Here is a 21,122-nt window from a genome sequence, read left to right on the forward strand (position 1 = left end):
TCAAAATGGTTGAGATGCACATTTAAACTCCATCAGTATGCCAAAATATTTCTTGATTTTATATGTCTCCTCTGTACCTGAGCAGGGGTGAGCCAAAGACCTGGTATGGGGTACCATCACGGGCAGCAGAGCACTTGGAGGAGGTGATGAAGAGTGTGACGCCTGAACTGTTTGATAGCCAGCCTGACCTTTTACACCAACTTGTCACCCTCATGAATCCAAATACCCTCATGTCTCATGGTGTACCGGTGAGTACCTAGAAATGACAGGCCAGTGGGTTTGATGTTTGCCTTAGGTTGGGTAGGAAGAAGTTAGTTTTGAAATACGCATTCCAGTGTGGAGACTAGATTTAACATCATATCCCTCTTTCACTTTATATGCTACTGTCAAGCTTTCAATCCATTGTAGATTTCTAGGGTAGAGTATCCTTAAGTGGAAGAGAAAAGAAATTAGATAATTATTTAACAACATAAAATTTAAAATCTAGATTCTGGACTTAGAATGTAACACCTCGTTTGTAATTTTTCTGTTTACTGGGCATAAATTCTAACATTACAAAGCTAAAACAGTGTTCGGATGGATTTCAGACTTGAAAGGTTCCATGATTAATTGGTATCAGCCTGTTTAGTAGACGTTACTAAGCCAGCAGTTTGTAGGAGATAAAGTAGCACACTATCTCTGCAACACACTTCACATTTTTTCATTTGAGCTTTTATTAGAGTTCAATTAACCACCACACAACATTTTCATAAGTGAAGTCCACCTCCCTTAGTGTTTCCATCTGCATAAAGTGGACTTGGCATCATCAAGGCTCCTTTCCAGTTTTGACATTTTAAAAGTTCTTCTTTGAACTTTTTCCTTCTTTGCTAACATCAGTATTGTCTCATTTTAAAGCAGCCTGAATACTGATTATAATGAAATCAGTTCTATCTAGTTCTGCCATTTGTATTGCCTCTTGATTCTTGCTTAATTTTTCTCTTATATAGTCAGTACACACTCCTAGTTATATTTGACTGGAGTTTGTTCATTTCATCTAGATTATCTCATTTACTTATGTAGTTATTCATAAGTATTTTCTTATCCTTTTTATTTCTGTAATGTTAGTAGTAATGCCACTTTCATTTCTCTCTTTTTTTGTGTGTGTGTGTTTTTGCTATTTCTTGGGCCGCTCCCGCAGCATATGGAGGTTCCCAGGCTAGGGGTCCAATCGGAGCTGTAGCCGCCGTCCTATGCCAGAGCCACAGCAACTTGGTATCTGAGCCATGTCTGCAACCTACACCACAGCTCACGGACGCCAGATCCTTAACCCACTGAGCAAGGCCAGGGATTGAACCTGCAACCTCATGGTTCCTAGTCAGATTCATTAACGACTGTGCCACTACGGGAACTCCTCATTTCTCATTTTAATCATTTGAATATTCTCTTGTCATACTCTATAGCTAAATGTTAATTTTGTTAACCATTTTAAGAGACTAACTTTTGCTTTTGTTGATTGCCTTTTTTCTTCTTCCTTTTTTTTTTTTTTTTTTTTGTATTTTTAGGACCACATTTGGCAGCATATGGAAGTTTGCATGCGAGGGGTCGAATCAGAGCTGTAGCCTCTGGCCTCTGCCACAGCAACACTGGATCAGAGCAGTGTCTGTGATCTACACCACAGCTCATGGCAATGCCAGATCTTAACCCACCAAGCAAGGCCAGGGATCAAACCTTCATCCTTATGGATACTAGTCGGGTTGGTTTCCACTGAGCCACAACGGAAATTCCAGATCCCTTTTTTTTGTGTATGTGAGAGACATTGACCTTTTGTAAATATAAAATGCCCTTCATTCCATGACCATGTTTTATTCAAAGGCTATTTTGCCTGGTATTACTACAGCCTTACCTGCTTTCTTTTGGTCACTATTAACCAGGATTATATGTCTCTATCCTTTCACTTATAGCCTGTTCATGTCTTTGTATGTGAGTTTCTTGTAAACAAGATAAAATTAAGTTTCATTCCTCTGCAGCTCTGTCCCCCTTCATGTTATTATTGTTACAAATTACATTTTCGGTATCATTTATTGTTTGCTTATCAACATGGTTTTGTAATTATCATTTCATCAACTTCTCATTTCATAGAATAGAAGTTGTAAAAAGTGCAGTTACTCAATATTATATTGGCTTTGTCAGTATAGATGCTTTTTCAGTCTTCTTTCTTTGCATTGATCTAGTTATATGCTTGTAGTGTCCTTTAATTTCACTCTGAAAGACTCTATAGTACTTCTTGCAGAGCATGTCTACTGGAGACTTCCTCAGCTTTTAATTCTCTAGAAATACCTTTATTTGTCCTTTTTTTTCCCTTTAATCACCGTAAATATGTTATCCCAACCTTTGGCATCCCTGATTTTTGATGAGAAATCTGTTGATAGTCTCATTAAAGATCTATGATATACTAAGAATTGCTTTTCTCTTACACTCTTGATTCTGTCTTTTCCTCAGCTTTTGACAGATTGGTTATACCGTGTTTTTTAAAATTTATTCTGTGTACTATGGATTGAGCTTTTGGGATGTGCACATTTTTTCCTGAAATTTAGAAATTGTTCAGTCATTATTGGTGTAATTATTCCTATCTCACACGTTTTATGTTCTGTGTTTTTCTGTGTGAGTGATTTTTCCACTGCTTTTCTGAGAAGATAATCTCAGTCTATTTTAAAGCTTTCTGATTCTTTCTTCAACCTGCTCAAATCTATTGAAATCCTCCACTGAATTTCTTACTTTTGTTGTAGTCCTTTTTAGCTTAAAAATACCCATTTCCTTTTTATTATTATTATCTTTACTGAAATTATCTATTGTAAGGAGAGACGTTATTTCTCATGTTTTTCTTGTTTGAACAGTATTTCTTTAACTGTTTCAGCCAATTTAAGCAGTTGATTTTCAGTCTTTGTCAACTTCAGTTTTTAGGGTATCTCAGGGATGCTTTTGTTGAATAAGCCATATTCTTATTCATACTTTTTTTTCATATGCCTCCTAATATTGTTTTGAAAAATGGAGCTTTGGGGAGTTCCCATGGTGGCTTAGCAGAAACAAATCTGACTAGTATCCTTGAGGATGCAGATTTGATCCCTGGACTCACTCAGTGGGTTAAGGATCCAGCATTACCCTGAGCTGTGGTGTGGGTTGCAGATGTGGCTCAGATCTGGCATTGTTGTGGCTGTGGTGTAGGCCAGCAGCTACAGCTCTCATTGGACCCCTAGCCTGGGAACCTCCATATGCCTTGGGTAGGGCCCTGAAAAGACAAGAAGGTGAAGGAGGGAGGAAGGAAGGCAGAGTGAAAGGAAACGAAGGAAAGAAGGAAGAGAGGGGGAAAAAATAGGGCTTTTAAGTATTGTGTTTCTGATGGGTTGTGCCGTTAACTGTGTCCTTTCAGTATTTGTTATTGCTGCTTTTTGTGGTAGAGACTGTTCAGTGACTTTTCCAATGGCTTTTTGGAGATGTGGGTGTTGAGATAAAGTGACAGTTCATTACAGTCACAGTATTATGCAGCTACCACCTCTGCCTAGTTTTGAAATTGTTCTTTTTCTCTGTTCTGATTAGTGTGATGCTCATCTACCAAAAGTGTTTTTCCTTTAACCAGAGAGAGAAATATCTTCCAAGTCTTCCTTAATTGGCTCTGTCTAGGGGCTCTTTTTCAGTGCTTAGTTTAAAACTGATTCAGCTTTCACCTTCTACTTTGGTGATGCCTGAAAGTCAGGCAGAGGTGGGAGCTTATGGTTTTCACAGGTTTTTTTTTGTAGCATGCGTGTAGCCTTCTCAATTTCTGGAAATAAGTGGGAGCTTTTCAGGGCCTCTTTTCCCCAAATATCTCTTTCCCCTGACTTTTCCTTCCCAGGCATTTTAGAATTTATTTTTTGTTAAGTATATTTTCTCTTACTTCAGGTGGCATGTCTAACATTTTATTTGCATGCTTTCAACAGCACATGGAAAGCCACTTCTCAGGCAGATGAAATAAGGGCAGATCCTTGACCTGACTTTTTAAGGAGCCATATGACAGGTCAAAAAATAGAACTCTGTTCTTTGAAACCAATATTCACACTGTGCTACATGGCATCAGAAAGCTGCATCACGATCTTAAACTGTTGTCCTTAAGGTAGCTGTTGAGATTGGGTGGAGGGATTATAGGTAGAGAAATTATGATACTGTCAGTCACTTTTACAAAAATTTTTGAATATCTTTTTCTTTTTTTTCTTTGCTTTTTTTTTAGTTATTGGCTTAATAGTTTCTGTTTTTATTACAGAGTTTTGAAAATACTTTTACGCATTTTGCCAATTTCATCATTAGAGGATTTGGAGTTCTCCTTCCATCATTTCCTGACATTTTAAGTTGACATTTCTCTATTTATTGAAGAAGTTATGAATTTGCTTCATATATCATGGATGATTCTTTTAATTTTTTCTTTAATTATACTTTTTAATGTACTTTTCTCAGAATATGTTTTAAATCTTACACTCTCATTTTCTCTTTCAAAGCACATAAATGCAGATGGAGTCTATGTAAGAGGCTTTTTTTTTTTTTTTTTTGTCTTTTTGATATTTCTTGGGCCGCTCCCACGGCATATGGAGGTTCCCAGGCTAGGGGTCGAGTCGGAACTGTAGCCACCGGCCTACACCAGAGCCACAGCAACTCAGGATCCAAGCCGCGTCTGCAACCTACACCACAGCTCACGGCAACACCGGATCATTAACCCACTGAGCAAGGGCAGGGACCGAACCCGCAACCTCATGGTTTCTAGTCAGATTCGTTAACCACTGCGCCACGACGGGAACTCCAAGAGGCATTTTTAAGTCTACATTCAGTCATTACTCCTGACCTACGCTGTATTCTCTCTACATCTCAGGTTGTCCGCACAAACCAGTATGCAGGAGAATTTGTTATCACTTTCCCTCGTGCTTACCACAGTGGATTTAACCAAGGGTACAACTTTGCAGAGGCTGTCAACTTTTGTACTGCTGACTGGGTGAGTGCGGGATGTGGTAGATTTGGATAGAAAGGCATAAAGAGTGGAGGTTATTGTGGAGAAGCTAAGCACTCTAGTCTGCAGATTGCCACACACACATTCTTGAACTACTTGCAGCTACCTGCTGGACGCCAGTGTGTTGAACACTATCGCCAGCTTTGGCGCTACTGTGTGTTTTCCCATGAGGAGCTCATATGCAAGATGGCAGCCTTTCCAGAGAAGTTAGACCTAAATCTGGCTGTGGCTGTGCACAAAGAGATGTTCATTATGGTGCAGGAGGAGCGACGTTTACGAAAGGCCCTTTTGGAAAAGGTGGGTGGTGGGTAGTAGAACTTGGGATTCAGTCAAATAGACTATAGACTCAGACAGAAATGCACTCTGCCTCATCTCTAAGTCATATACTTTGAAGTTGAAAGAAAGTATACTTGTTTATGTTTTTTTCTTCCAATTTCTCTACAGCTATCCTTACAAGATTGAGCCCCCATCAGGGCTCAGTGTTGGCTGAGGTGGGGTGGCAACAACCCTGCTCTTAGTCTTTACAGTATATGTGGGTTGAACACCCCCAGGGCATCACGGAGGCTGAGCGAGAGGCTTTTGAGCTGCTCCCAGATGACGAACGCCAGTGCATCAAGTGCAAGACCACGTGCTTCCTATCAGCCCTGGCCTGCTGTGACTGCCCAGATGGCCTTGTCTGCCTTTCCCACATCAATGACCTATGCAAATGTTCCAGTAGTCGGCAGTACCTGCGGTGAGCATGAGGCCTAATTGGAGAACACAGAGCGATTATGGAGCTGGGCCAGATGTACTTTTTTTTGCCTCCCCTTCCTCCAGGTATCGGTACACCTTGGATGAGCTCCCTGCCATGTTACATAATCTGAAGGTTCGGGCTGAGTCCTTTGACACCTGGGCCAACAAAGTGCGAATGGCTCTGGAGGTGCAGGATGGCCAAAAGCGGAGTAAGTAATATAAGTTGGGAGAACCTAGGTGCATGCTCTGTTTTTTTCCTTAAGCACACTCAACCACTCTTCCTTAGCACACTCAACCACTCTTCCTTAGGTTTTCAAAACACTGCCTACCTCTTGCAACTTCCTTTCTCTCCAGGCTTTGAAGAGCTAAGAGCACTAGAGACTGAGGCCCGCGAAAGAAGGTTTCCTGACAATGAGCTGCTTCAGCAGTTAACTAACTGCTTAAATAAAGCAGAGGCTTGTGTTTCCCAAGTCTTGGGCCTGGTCAGTGGTCAGGGAGTCAGGTATGTAACAAAGTTATGGCAATATGTGAAAATCACTAAGAAATAAATGAGTAGATTGTAGATAACCCATTTATCAAAAAAGTAAATACTTTATGTGGTGGTGACCAGTACTTAATGTAGTACCTAGTTGAAGAAGCATAGATTCAACACAGGATAACTTATAGTGAGAGGTTATTAACAAATGGAAACAATGTAATAGGAACAGCAAACCACTGAAAGTGGACAATTTGAAATGTAAGATGTAGTTCAAACTTTCAACCACAAATGGCAGTGGTAACAAGATACAGTAAAAAAATTGTTGTCATGCACTGCTGGTTGGCAAATTTTATAAAAATACTCAACCATCAGAATTTATGTAAATTTATTTTTAGCTATGTAGGTAGATACAGTTTTAGAGTTTGGTGAAAGTTCTCAGATAAGATTTACCTATTGGTTGTCAAAAATGTATGAGAATAGTTCATCTCTTTAGACTGAAAAATTAACTGAGTGATTATTTATTTACATATGGACACTTTATAAATTTTACATAAAGAAAGTATAGCAAGTGCTGTTAATCAGAATATTAAAGTCATTTTCTAAATTTAAAGAATTAAAGAAAAAATTAATTCTTTAAATTTAGTGTGGTAGTTGTAGTGAATTCCCCTTAAATAGACAACTTGCTTTTCTCTACTTCAAAAGAATGAAAACTTTTCCACTTTAGCCAAAGATACTCATCTTCAGTGGCTCATGATCACAGTCTGTCTTGGGTTCTCACCCCTGAAACTTCCTGGCCTTCTTTAGTTCATTCTCTTATAGTCAGTTTTAATCAAAGAACTCTTAGTCATCATTTGGAACTGTCAATTTCTGACACAGTGAACTCTTAAGAATAGAGTACCTATTATTATTTGATCCTTATGTATCATAACACTTCTTACTACTTAATCCTTCCATGTCTTTTGCTTTAAAATGTGGATACTCTATTTTGATTATAACTAATTGAATTATTATCTTTAGCTTCATCTGTTATATGCTGTTGGCTGTTTACTTTTATTTTCTCTTCATTTTGGACTATTTGTATGTCTTCACTGATAACTACAAAAAAATAAGTTATCTAGGGACCATCTCATAGGCTATTAAAAAAAAATCTGTTATTTTTATTTTTCTAATTAATGACAGTCTATTAAATTTCCTCAAAGACTTGGGTTCTCTCATGTCAGTATCTTCAGTCTCTTCTTTAACAATTTCTATAAAAGAAGACTGTCAAATATCCTCAGATCTTTTTCATCTTAACCTTAATTGATTCAGAGTCCCTGAACTTAGAAAATGACTTTTGAAGATGTTTCTATTATCATGGAAGAGAAATAAGAATGATGGATTTTTCAAAATGCATGAGGTATGGCCTTAGGAGGTTCACTAAGTGAATCTTTTCTCCCTGACTCCTGCAGGATTGAAACACCACAGCTGACACTGACTGAGCTCCAGGTCCTTCTTGAGCAGATGCACAGCCTCCCCTGTGCCATGCGTGAAATTGGGGCTATAAAGGTGAAGAGGGACCTGGAATGGAATTCTTGTTAACATCAGATACCAGCCAAGTATGAGATTCTAGGAAAGTTTGAGAACTGATTGTTCTGAGTAATTCTATAATACATCTTTCTGAGAAGATGTAATACATCTTTCTTGGACGCTTTGATGCTAAGTATACAGATACATACAAGGTTGACTTTTGGAATTGAAAAATCAAAGAGGGTGTAAAGATTTTTTTTTTAAGACTTTAAAGTTTCAAGAAGCTTCTAGAAGGTTAAAATGATATTTCATATAATTAACCAAGAAGTATGGTGTTTATGGTAAATAAATGCCTTTTGACATCAAGTAGATCATGTCTTCTGAAGGTAAGTATAAGTCTACCTATGAGGGAAGATGGGGAGCAGATCAAAAACATGTGTTAAGTATATAAATGGCTAAAAATTTATTCTTCATTCTCTCTGCAGGATTTCCTGCAGCAAGTGGAGGCCTACCAAGCTGAGGCCCGGGAGGCCCTGACCTCACTGACCCCAAGTCTGGGACTATTGCGGTCCCTGTTGGAGAGAGGGCGGCAGCTGGGTGTGGAGGTCCCTGAAGCCCATCAGCTTCAGCAGTGTGTGGAGCAAGCAGGATGGCTAGATGAAGTGAAGCAAGCTCTGGCCCCTTCAGCTCAAAGGGGATCTCTTGTCATCATGCAGGGGCTGTTGGTTACAGGTACCAAAGTAGCTTCCAGCCCTTCTGTAGACAAGGTGCGTGCTGAGCTTCAGGAGCTGCTGACCATTGCAGAGCACTGGGAAGAAAAGGCTCATTTCTGCCTGGAGTCCAGGTGGAGCATCTGATAAACTATAAAGAATTGATGAGGAGTTCCCGTCGTGGCTCAGTGGTTAACAAATCTGACTAGGAACCATGGGGTTGCAGGTTCGATCCTTGGCCCTGCTCAGTAGGTTAATGATCCAGTGTTGCCGTGAGCTGTGGTGTAGGTTGCAGATGCGGCTCAGATCCCACGTTGCCATGACTCTGGTGTAGGCCGGTGGCTATGGCTCTGATTCGATCCCTAGCCCGGGAACCTCCATATGCCGTGCAGGAGCTGCCCTAGAAAAAGGCAAAAAGACAAAAAATAAATAAATAAATAAATAAAATCCACTGGGGGGAGAAATATGATGACATATCATCCTGTTCCATTACATACTGCTATTTAAAGGTAGTTGAAATACTCCTGAGTTGAGTTACTTTGCCAAGCAGAGATGCTGGGCATGACAGTTACATATCTACTTCAGTGTTTAGAGAATCATTCAGAATTGAGGAATTGAGGCTCACTTTCTCTGTCAAACTTATTATTGCTTATGATTTTGTCAAACCCAGAGCAAAAAAAAATACGGTTTTATATATATATAAAATACATATATATAAAAATATATGTGTATATATACATATATAATCCATATAATATATATACATATATATACACATATATGTGTATTAATGTTTAAGGATGGATTTGTTTATATATATATAAACATATGTACACACACGTATATATATACAAATTAATGTTTAATGATGATATATACACACACATATATATATGTATATACACATTAATGTTAATGATGGATTTGTTTTTTCCATAAAATTTTTAGGCAGAAGCATCCACCATCTACATTGGAAGCCATAATTCGTGAGGCAGAAAACATTCCTGTTCACCTCCCTAATATCCAGGCACTCAAAGAGGCTCTGACCAAGGCTCAGGCTTGGATTGCTGATGTGAATGAAATCCAAGTGAGGACCTTATATCCTTCTTTTGCACTGGAAATATACAGCTAGAAGGACAGGTTTTTTTTAGACAGTTTAGTTGGGTTGTGCTAGAAAGTGAAAGCTGCATATTGAAGGGAGTTGTGAAGAAACTAAGGATATCAGCATAAAGCATAAGTGGAAGGAGAAGCAGAGCACAGAGTATCAACATGGAAGGAGCTAGACAGCAAAGCAGAACAATAAGTGAACTGTTCAGTGGATTTTTTTTTTTTTCTGGACCAGTGAAAGTAGGAGTTCTTATAGAAAAGTAGTTCCTATCCCATTTTTTTCCTTCACAATAATCTATAGATTTTCTTCATGACCATGTTTCTTGAAACTCAGGATTGCTCAGAATATCTAGACTTGATAATTTCTGGCAGTACTAAGGTGAGGTTTCTTTTGTACCTGTCCCAGAATGGTGACCACTAAGCATGCTTGGATGACTTGGAGGGCTTGGTCGCTGTGGGCCGTGACCTACCTGTAGGGCTGGAGGAATTGAGACAGCTGGAGTTGCAGGTATTAACAGCACACTCCTGGAGAGCAAAGGCCTCCAAGACCTTCCTGAAGAAGAATTCATGCTTCACACTGTTAGAGGTGAGACCTGGGGTCCTCATTCACAATCTCTTTTGTTCCTGTCCTGTCTGATGTGAGATGATTCACAGGAGCAGATAGGGGTTTGGGGGTTACTGGAAAGAGAGGAGAGCAGCTGTGAGGTATGGGTATCTTGACCATGACTTCTCTGCCTCTCTGCCTCAGGTGCTCTGCCCAAGTGCAGACACTGGTTTAGGCAGGACCAAGCACAACCGGTGGCTGAAAAAGGAACTGAAGTTACACAAATCTGATACAGAGCTGCTGGGACTTTCTGCACAGGACCTCAGGGACCCAGGCTCTGTGGTAAGCAACCTTGGCACAGAGGGTGTGAAGAACCTGATTTCAGATGTTAATGGCACTATTAGAGGGAAGGGGTGGATCTCCTTTCATTCTTTATTGGATATGGCAGATCATGGCCTTCAAAGACAGGGAACAGAAGGAGAAGGAGGGAATCTTAGAGCTGCGACATATTAACTCCACCAAGCCCAGCCTTTTGGCATCATCAAGCACAGCTTCCTCTGCACCCTCCATCTGTGTGTGTGGACAGGTGCCAGCCGGGGTGGGAGCTCTGCAGTGTGACCTGTGTCATGACTGGTTCCATGGGCAGTGTGTGTCAGTACCCCACCTCCTCAGTTCCCCAGGCCCAGTGCTGCCTCATCCCCACTGCTGGCTTGGTGGGAGTGGGATACCAAATTCTTGTGTCCACTCTGCCTGCGCTCACGGCACCCACGCCTGGAGACCATCCTTGCACTCCTGGTAGCACTGCAGAAGCTACCTGTACGGCTTCCTGAGGGTGAGGCCCTGCAGTGCCTCACAGAGAGGGCCATTGGTTGGCAAGGTCGTGCCAGACAAGCTTTGGCTTCTAAGGAGGTGACTCACCTGTTGGAACAGCTGCTGAGCTTCGCCAATGGCTTCAGGCTGAACGCAGGCCTGCGGAGTCCACTATGTACCTTTCAACCCCTGCCTCTTACCCTCTCAGAGAAGGAAGTGGCAAGGATATCAGTAAGGTTAGAAGCCCAGCACCATCTCTTGTCCTTAAATTTTAATTTCCTCTCCCTACCCTGGGCCCACCCCTGTCTTTGTTCTCTAATTTTCAGTCTCACTTGCCTTAGCCTCCTTGCCCCATTCTTCTTTTTTTTCCAGATTTCCAAAGTATCCATTTCTGTCAGCTTGCTACTTCCCTCTTCCAAAAGGTGGAGGATCCTGTATTTGCTTTTGAGGGAGAATACAGCATGATTCTTCTCTTAACTCCTACCCATGCTGTTCTTTCTTTTCCTGACAGGTCCAAGGATTGCTAGAGAACAGAGACAGTATAAAAAGTATTGAGAAGGTACCCCCTGGACAGGGCTCAGTTATGAAAGGTATGTTTAAATGTGCATAGGTTATTGACTTAATACTACAGGCATGTGGTCTATGCCTTTCTTAAAGTGTTGAGGAGAAGACTAGGGGCATTCTCTAACCCAACCTGTCTCCACAACCCAGACCTGGAGCAGCTATCCTCGTTACTGCCCCGGTTGACTGGCCCTGTGTTGGAGCTGCCTGAAGCAACTAAAGCCCCCCTGGAGGAGCTAATGTTGGAGGGGGATCTGCTTGAGGTGACTCTAGATGAGAACCACAGCATTTGGCAGCTGTTGCAGGCTGGGCAGCCTCCAGATATAGCACGGATCCACACACTTCTGGAGGTGAGAGGGTGAGAGTGGTGGGCAGACCAAGGATATCAGGCTAAGTAGGCAGGAAATGTAGGCCTAGCCACTGACCCAGAACTTTGTGCTTGTCTATGTATGATTATAGCTGGAGAAACCTGAGCATCAGGGAAGTCGATTAAGAGGCCAGGTACTGGAGAAGCGACGGCACTGGCATCAGAGTGTAGATTTATGTAGAAAGACTGAATGTATCTTTCAAGAAGAGGTGAAGTCAAAAAAGACCCGATGCTCAGAGATCAAGCCTGAGGTGGGCGAAGAGGAAGAAGGGTTTGAAGAGGAAACAAACCATGAAGATACATTTTTAACACCCCCTCCAGAGCATAACCTCATCCTGAAAGGGAACCAAAATAATTTACAAGAGGAGGTTTCATCTCCTACAACATCTTTACCTTCTTTAACCCCTTTGTTACACCTGTCCTACCCTGAGGAGCAAGAGTTATGACAGCAACACAAAAATTTATATTTAACGCCACTGTGTCTTGCATCTTTGTAGGTCCTATACCTTCTTTTCTAATATTTGTTCCTTCAGAGAGTTTGGGAAGCTGATGTTTTAAAACTCACTTCCTTCATACAGTGCATTTATGCCTCTTCCCAGCAACATTATTGAGACTAGCATACAGAGGGTGATTTCCTAATCTAGTTGTTTCCTAGACTACATCCAATAAAACTTGAGAAAGGTGAATGTATTTGATTTCATTTTTCTTCCTATATTCTATTTTTTTTTTGCTTTTCCTTATGGCACGTACATATTTTGGTACCTAAAGACTTCTTCCACCAGCAGTTCACCTCCTTTTCTTTTTTCACCTTGGTTCACATTGTAATAAAAAACATTTTTGATGTAAATATTTGTTAAGGGCAAAGTAATAGAGAAAAAAAAAAAGTTCTTGCTTCCAACTTTTCTTTCTTTAACTTGATTCCATAACAATAAAACACCATTGGGTGTATTTTATAACTGTGGACCTTATTTTCACTTTCAGGAATATAGAAATGAAGGACTAAGTTTGGGGAATGTAAAAACAATTTTAAAATTCATGGTATCTTTTTTGGTGAGGGTGAACTATTAATTCGTGTAAGACAAGTCAAGGTTTTTTTTTTTTTTTCCTAATGGGTGCCAGTTGTGTCAGGATTATTTATGAAAAACTTATTTTCTTTCTTGTTCTGTTATCATTTTGTGAAAATTATGTTGATGTGTCTACATCTTGAGCTGTTTGTTCCTCCTTTGGCAACATTCCATTGTCTTAATTGGATTTTATTAAGTTTTATACAATAAGGTATAGCAGTTCTCTCTACTTTTTTTTTTTTTTTTCCAGATAGTTTTAGTTGCCCAGTACTCATCTGTATATTTCCACATGCAGTTGGCTTTAAATTCTGTATCTGGTACATTTGATCTTAAACAGGTTACTTACTTATTCAGCTTTCTACTTGATATATTCCTATTAGAATATTCCTTTTCCAATATGACAGATGGAGAAGTTCTACTGTGGCCCAGTGGATTAAGAATCCCCTGTTGACTCTCCAGTGGCTTAGATAACTGTGGAGGTGTAGGTTCAAGCCTTGGACCAGCGCAGTAGGTTAAGGATCTGGCATTGTTGCAGCAGCTTGTGCTGTAGGTCTCAGCTTCCTCAGCCCAGTAACTTCCATATTCTGTGGGAACAGCCAAAAAAGAGAAGAAAAAAAAATTTCTTACTCTTTGTAAGAAATCAGGGAGGTCAATGTGTAAATATTTCAAGCAAGATCAGCACAAAACCATTAATTTTTTTCTTTTCTTGTGTCCAAGTGGTCCAATCATACAGACTCTTATACCTAATGTCAGTCTTTTTCAGTAATCAGATTCTGTCAGCCTGATTTGAATCTCTTAAATTAGTGCTTTTCCCTGAATGATTTCCTAAACTTACGTTTTCTTCCTTACAGTAAAGAAAAAGGGCCTGACTTTCAGTGGGTCATGTAAAATTTTTTATTGTGAGGAATATCTTTTAAATACAGCATTTTCTCCTGTATTTGTTCCCTCAGAGTTTATATCTGTACCTTACCATTTGAGAATTATTGTTTAGTGGAAACTCTGATGATGTTTTGGAAGAATTGAGCATCTGACCATAATAATCTCACAAAGGACTTCCCATCGTGGTGCATCAGAAATGAATCTGACAAGGAACTATGAGGTAGTGTGTTTGATCCCTGGCCTCACTCAGTGGGTTAAGGATCTGGTGTTTCCGTGAGCTGTGGTGTAGGTTGCAGACACGGCTCTGATCCTGCATTGCTATGGCTGTGGTATAGCCTGGCATCTATAGCTCCGATTTCACCCCTAGCCTGAGAACCACCCGTATGTCATGGGTGCTACCCTAAAACAATAAATCTCACTAAGTGATTAGTGAAAAATTCTACCTCTTCACCAGAAACAGCAATTTAAAGGCAGACAGTTATGGGTCTTTTTTAGGTCATCTCCGTTATTTGAGCTATATTTGTTTTATTTGATGTGCAAGTTCTAACAATTGAAATCAAACATGCAACATTAGATTTTAATGTCAGTACTAAATTAACTGTGATTATAGATTGATTTCATTAAGAAAACAAAATCAGATCTGCAGCAAAAACTTAATTTACAAAGCCATTCTGTAATAATGATTTAAGGTCATTGTTTTTGGTTTTTGGGTTTTTTTGGTTTTGGTGCACTCATGGCATATGGAATTCCTGGGTCAGGGATTAAATCCAGGTTCATCTGTGATCTTTGCCATAGCTGCTGCAGCAATATCAGATGCTTAACCCACTGCACTGGGCCTGGCATGGAATCTGCAGCTCCATAGAGACCAGCTGAATCATTAACCCTCTGGGCCATAGCAGGAGCTCCAGGGTCATTCTCTTTCAGGAGAAATTTAATGTTGATCTTGAACTCAAAAAAAAAAACTAAAATTTTACCAGTGGTAAGCCGTTAACTTCTATGTGGTACAGCAAATAGACATACAGTTTATATTTTTGATCTAATTTATGGGAGTAAGCGTCACCATTAACATTACTGGCACACAAACTCATGATAGGTTAAAATCTGCATAGTACCTGCAAACAAGTAATCCAGTGAATAACCAATGACTTCAAACCCTTTATTTTAAAAGAGCTTTGTGAGGAGTTCCCGTCATGGCGCAGTGGTTAACGAATCCGACTAGGAACCATGAGGTTGCGGGTTCGGTCCCTGCCCTTGCTCAGTGGGTTAACGATCCGGCGTTGCCGTGAGCTGTGGTGTAGGTTACAGACGCGGCTCGGATCCCGCGTTGCTGTGGCTCTGGCGTAGGCCGGTGGCTACAGCTCCGATTCAACCCCTAGCCTGGGAACCTCCATATGCCGCGGGAGCGGCCCAAGAAATAGCAACAACAACAACAACAAAAAAGACAAAAGACAAAAAAAAATAAATAAAAATAAAAGAGCTTTGTGAATTTGCTCCACACATTTTAATCACCACCAGTTGTACCACATCTTAGCATATGTAACAACTTATGTTTCACTGAATTTGTGTTTTCTCAGCTAGTCTAAAAATGCTTTTACTCATAACTGTACCATACAGACTTAATAATTGTTGAAACCCCAGTTACCTACAATTTGACACTGGTTTCTCAACACCCAATTAGTAGTGATGATATGTCCCCTTGAAATAGTCTGTTTATTTTAATTGACTTGATGCTCACAGTGTCCTCAACGCCTTTCTGGGACAATTACCTAAAGCTTATTTTCTCTGAACATATTTTTTGCTGCTGTTATCAAACACAACATTGGTAAATGACCTAAATGGCTAACAAATGAGACATTTGGAAAACTTAGTTTGTTTGTTTTTAAATTTTATTGAAGTATATTGTATTAATTTCTGCTGTGCAGCAGTGGTTAGGTTTTTAATATACTTTTTCATTATGGTTTAACACAACACATTCTGTATAGCTTGCTATGTTCTACAGTATCTCTTTTTTGTTTATCCATCCTGTGTATAGTAGTTTGCATCTGCTTGTCCCAAAATTTCAGTCTTTTCCTCCCCACCTTCCTCTTGTCAACTACAAGTCTGTTCTCTGTGTCTGTATCTAGTTTGTAAATATGTTCATTTTTGTCATGTTTAGATTCCACATTTAAGTGACAGAGTAATTGTTTCTGAGTAATTTTATTTACTATGATATCTCAACATCCATCCATGTTTTTGCAGATGGTGTTATTTCATCGTTTTGGGGGGCTTGAGTGATAACTGTTGTGTATATGGATGTACCTAGCCATGGCCGTACATATGCCCACCATTTCTGTATCCATTTGACTGTCAGTGCACATTTAAGTTATTTCCATGTCTTGGCTATGATAAATAGTGCTGCAAACATGGCAGTATATGTATCATTTTGATGAAGATTCTGTCTAGACATATGCCCAGCAGTGAAATTTTTGGATGTTGCAATACTTCAGTATTTAGTTTTTTGAGGAATCTCCAGACTTTTTCCATGGTAGTTGCACCAACCTAACATCCCCTCAACAGTTTAGGAAGGTTCCCTTTTCTCCAGTCTCCAGCATGTGCTATTTGTAGACTTTTTTAATGATTGTCATTCTGACTAGTGTGAAATGGTGACTCGTTTTAACTTGCATTTCTCTAGTGACATTCAGCATCTTTTCGTGTCCCTTTTGGTCTCTGTGACCTCTTTGGAGAAATGTCTATTTAGGTCTTCCGCCCATTTTTTGATTGGCTCATTTAGAGCTTTGTTCGTAGAAGTTTTTGAGTTGTTTGACTATTTTAGATATTGAGAGCTTTTTGGTCACATTGTTTGAAAATATTTTCTCCCAGTCCATAAGCCGAACTTTCCTTTTGTTTATGGTTTCCTTTACTGTGCAGAAGCTTGTTTGATTACATCCATTTATTTATTTTTGCTCTTATTTCTATTGCCTTGGGAGACCTAAGAAAATGATTTAATGCGATTTATGTCAAAATGTTTTGCCTGTGCTGTCTTATAGTTTTATGATGTCATGTCTCTTATTTAAATCTTTAAACCATTTTGATTTATTTTTGTAATGTTATGTAGTTCTCAGCATATAAGTCTTTGACCTCAGTGGTCAGGCTTATTCTTAAGTGGTCTTTTTAATGCAGTTTTGAAAGGGATTCTTTGTTTGCATTCCCTTTCTGATATTTCATTGTTAGTGTTCAGAAATGCAATTGATTTCTGTATAATAATCTTTTATCCTGCTGCTTTGCTGAACTTAGCAGTTCCAGTAGTTTTGTATGGAGTCTGGGTTTTCTGTATGTAGTATGGCAGCTATATATAATTACAGTTTTACCTCTTCACTATCAATTTTAATACCTCATACCTTTTTCTTGTCTGATTGCTGCGGCTAGAATTTGATTCTTTTGAACTTAGAAGAACCTCTTCTAAGAGGTTGTGAGAGTGGTGCATCCTTATCCCGTGTTTTTATCAGGAAGGGTTTCAGTTTTCCACTTTGAAGGGTTTGTCGTAAATGGCTTTTGTTATGTTGAGATATGTTCTCCTTATACCCATTTTTTAAGGGTTTTTTTTTATCATGAATGGATATTGAATTTTATCAAATGCTTTTTTTTCATGTATTAAGATAATCAGTTTTTGTCTTTTATTTATGTGGTGTATTACATTGATTAATTTGCATATGTTGAACCATCCTTGTAAACCTGGTATGACTCCAGCTTGGTCATGTGTGTGTTAGATTCAGTTTGCTTATATTTTGTCCAGAATATTTTTGTAACAATTTCATTGATGTCTTTAATTTTCTTTTGTGGTGACCGTGGTTTTGGTATCAGGGTGATTGATGGTGGCTTCATAGACTGTCTTTGGAGTGTCCCCTCCTCTTCAGTCTTTTCTAATTGTTTGAGAAGAATTGGTCTAAATTATTTTGGTTAGAAGTCCTCTGTGAACCCATCTGGTCCTGGACTTTTGTTTGTAGGGAGTTTTTAAAGTACAGATTCCCTTTCACTTCTACATTCCATTTCTTCTAGTTTATCAAGTTTATTGGCATGTAATTGCCCATAGTTTCTGTGGTTTTTTGTTTTCTTTTTTGTTTTGTTTTGTTTTGTTTTGTTTTTGTTTTTGTTTTTTTTTTCTTGCATTGTCAATTGAGATTTTGTATTTTGTTTATTTGGGTTCTCTCTCATTTCTTTCATGAGCCTACCAGAGGTTTGTCATTTTGTTTACCATTTCAAAATCCAAGAATCTTGGTTATTTTCATTTGTTTTTGACTGTTTTATTTCCTCTGATCATTATTACCTCCTTCCTTTTGCAAAATTTAGGTTTTGTTCTTTTTCTAATTGTTTTAGATGGTGGGTTAGATTGTTTAAGATTTTTTTCTTGTTTCGTAAAGAAGGTTTGTATTGCTGTGAACTTCAAAGAACTGCCTTTGCTGCATGCCATAGATTTTGAATGACTTGTGTTTTCATTCGTCTCATAGTATTTTTAAATTTCCTCTTTGATTTCCTCATTGACTTAATGGTTTTTTTAGTAGTATGGTATTTAGTTTCCATGTATTTTTTTTCTCTCATCTTTTTTTGTGGTTGATTTCTAAATTTCATGCTGATTGGGTCAGAGAAGATGGTTGAAATAAATGCCATACTCTTTAATATGTTGAGGCTTATTTTAATGCCTTAGTATGTGTTCAGTCCTAGAGAACATTCCAGATGCACTTGAAAATAATTTTTTGGGTGTAATGACCTAAAAGTGTCTGTTAACTAACTGCTCTCTTGTTATCATTTAGGATCTCCATGGCCTCATGGTTTTCTGTGTAGATCTGTGCATTGACGTTTCTACTGTTAGTATATTCCCATCATTTTCTCCCTTTATGTCTGTTAGTGTCTGTTTCAAGCATGTTGGTTGCTCATATGTTAAGTGTATATATGGTAATGAGTGTAATATCCTCTTAAATTGATCCCTTTATCATTAAATAGTGTTTCTCTTTCTTTATGGCCTTTGTTTTAAAGTCTGTTTTGTGTAGTATGAGTACTTTGACTTTCTTGACATTTCCATTTGCATGAAATATCGTTTTTTCATCCTCTCATTTTCAGTCTCTGTGTGTCCCTTCAACCTAAAATGGGATACTATAGGTTCTTGGCTCTTGTTTCTTTTTTCTTTTCTTTTCTTTTCTTTTGGTCTTTTCAGGGCCACAGCCATGGCACATGAAGGTTCCCAGGCTGGGAGTCAAATCAGAGATACAGCTGCCTACCTACACCACAGCCACAGCAATGCGGGATCCAAATTGTGTCTGTGGTCTTCACCACAGCTCATGGTGAAGCCAGATCCTTAACCCACTGAGCAAGGCTAGGGATCGAACCTATGTCATCATGGATACTAGTCCAGTTCCTTAACTGCTAAGCCACAACGGGGACTCTTCTTGTTTGTTTTATCCAGTCTGTCTTTTGATTGGAACATTCAGTCCATTGACATTTAAGGTAATTTTGAATAGAAATGTATTTATTGCCACTTTAAATCTTGTTTTATTTATTTATTTATTTATTTATTTATTTTTGCCTTTTCTAGGACTTCTCCCACGGCATATGGAGTTCCCAGGCTAGGGATCTAATCAGAGCTGTGGCCACCAGCCTACACCACAGACACAGCAACACAGGATCGGAGCTGTGTCTGCAACCTACACCACAGCTCACGGCAATGCCAGATCCCTAACCCACTGAGCAAGGCTAGGGATCGAACCCGCAACTTCATGGTTCCTAGCCAGATTCGTTAACCACTGAGCCATGACGGGAACTCCTTGTTTAAATTTTTGATATCATATTTCTTCTTTATTTTTTCTTTGCTTTTCTTTTTATGGTTTGATTATTTTCTTTTGTATTGTTTGTGACTTTATTTTATTTTTTATTTTATTTTATTTTTTGTCTTTTTAGGGCCACTCCCATGGCATATGAAAATTCTCAGGCTAGGGCTCAAATTAAAGCTGTAGCTGCCAGCCTACACCACAGCCACAGCAACACATCTTTATTTTTTGTAAATCTGTTGTATGTTTCTGATTTACTGTAGTTACTGTCTTTTTCAAGAACATTAAACCTTTCCTAAAACTCCTTGTCTTATTGTGGTAGTCATGTAGGCTCAAATGCATTCTGGGGGAAGGAAAATAAAATTCTACATTCTTATACTCTCCCCTTCAATATTATAAATTTTGATGTTCTCATTTACATCTTTATGTTCATCCTTTTGCTGTTGTTATCATTGCTTTCACAGAACTTTTTTTTTTTTTTTTAATTGTGTAGTGGCTTATTTAAGTGATCTACTCTCACACGTTGATTTTCTTTTTCCTTTGGACTTCTGCTTCCTTTATATTTAGGGAAGACCTTTGAATATTTCCTTTAGGATAGGTTTAGTTTTGCTGTATTTCTTTACTTTGAGAAATTCTTTATCTCTCCTTCTATTCTAAAGGATAATCTTTCTGGCTAAATGGGTAGTGTATCCTCAGTTGGAAGTTTTTATCTTCCAGGACTTTCACTGTATCTTTCCACTCCCTTGTAGTCTGATGTTTCTGTAGAGAAAAAAAGCTGATAGCTTTATGGTAGCCTTGAGATTAACTTCTGTTTTTCTCTTGCTGCCTTTAGAATCCTGTCTTTAACTTCACCATTTTAATTACAGTATGTCCTGGTGTGGGTCTATTTGGGTTCCTTTCATTTTGAACCCTCTGTACTTCCTGTGTCTGGTTACCTCTTTCCTTCTTTAGATTTGGGAAGTTTTCCATAATTTTGAAATAAATCTTTTGACCCCCTTTTTTTCTTTTTTCTCATTCTGGGTCCCTTTTATTGTCATGCTTTACACACATACACACACACACACACACACACACACACACACACCCCTTCCATTTGGCTTCCCTTTTATTGTCATGCTTTACACACACACACACACACACACACACACCCCTTCCATTTGGCTTTCTGTCTGCTGTCATGATTGGGTGATTTCTATTACTCTGTCTTCCAGATCACTTACGCATTCCTCTGCTGTTCATTGCTTGCTTTCGGATGAGCTTTCATTCTTTATGAATTAGTTTTCTAATTTTTCATGGCGCCATTTATATTTTCTAGTCCCTTTTTACAGCAATCTGCATTTCTATCAATAGCTATTCTTAATTCCTTCAGTAATTTCATTATCTTCTTTTTGAACTTTGGTCTGTTTTTTTGTTCTTTCACAGGACTTCTCTTGATCTTGTAATTGGATGTGATCCTGCCACTTCTTTGTTTTACTATTACTCTATGAGTTTAGGAGAAACAGTTACTCATTGTGACCTTGAAGGGCTTTTTGTATTTGGAAACATCCCTGTGTAACCT

General features: G+C 38.9%; 1 protein-coding gene across 1 annotated transcript in view; it reads left to right on the forward strand.

Annotated features, from left to right (window-relative positions):
* LOC110257883 (lysine-specific demethylase 5D-like) overlaps positions 1–12,774 on the forward strand; it is a 49,571-nt gene extending 36,797 nt beyond the window's left edge. Inside the window, 17 exon segments of the mRNA XM_021080883.1 lie at positions 86–248; positions 4,874–4,993; positions 5,111–5,305; positions 5,560–5,741; positions 5,825–5,949; positions 6,095–6,242; positions 7,667–7,763; positions 8,210–8,568; positions 9,383–9,521; positions 9,948–10,127; positions 10,290–10,427; positions 10,534–10,762; positions 10,765–11,013; positions 11,016–11,131; positions 11,407–11,485; positions 11,607–11,806; positions 11,916–12,774. Coding sequence (XP_020936542.1) covers positions 86–248; positions 4,874–4,993; positions 5,111–5,305; positions 5,560–5,741; positions 5,825–5,949; positions 6,095–6,242; positions 7,667–7,763; positions 8,210–8,568; positions 9,383–9,521; positions 9,948–10,127; positions 10,290–10,427; positions 10,534–10,762; positions 10,765–11,013; positions 11,016–11,131; positions 11,407–11,485; positions 11,607–11,806; positions 11,916–12,269 — 3,073 coding nt within the window. The 3' untranslated portion in view covers positions 12,270–12,774.

This window comes from Sus scrofa, chromosome Y (genome assembly GCF_000003025.6).
Source record: "Sus scrofa isolate TJ Tabasco breed Duroc chromosome Y, Sscrofa11.1, whole genome shotgun sequence".
NCBI classification, from domain to species: Eukaryota; Metazoa; Chordata; class Mammalia; order Artiodactyla; family Suidae; genus Sus; species Sus scrofa.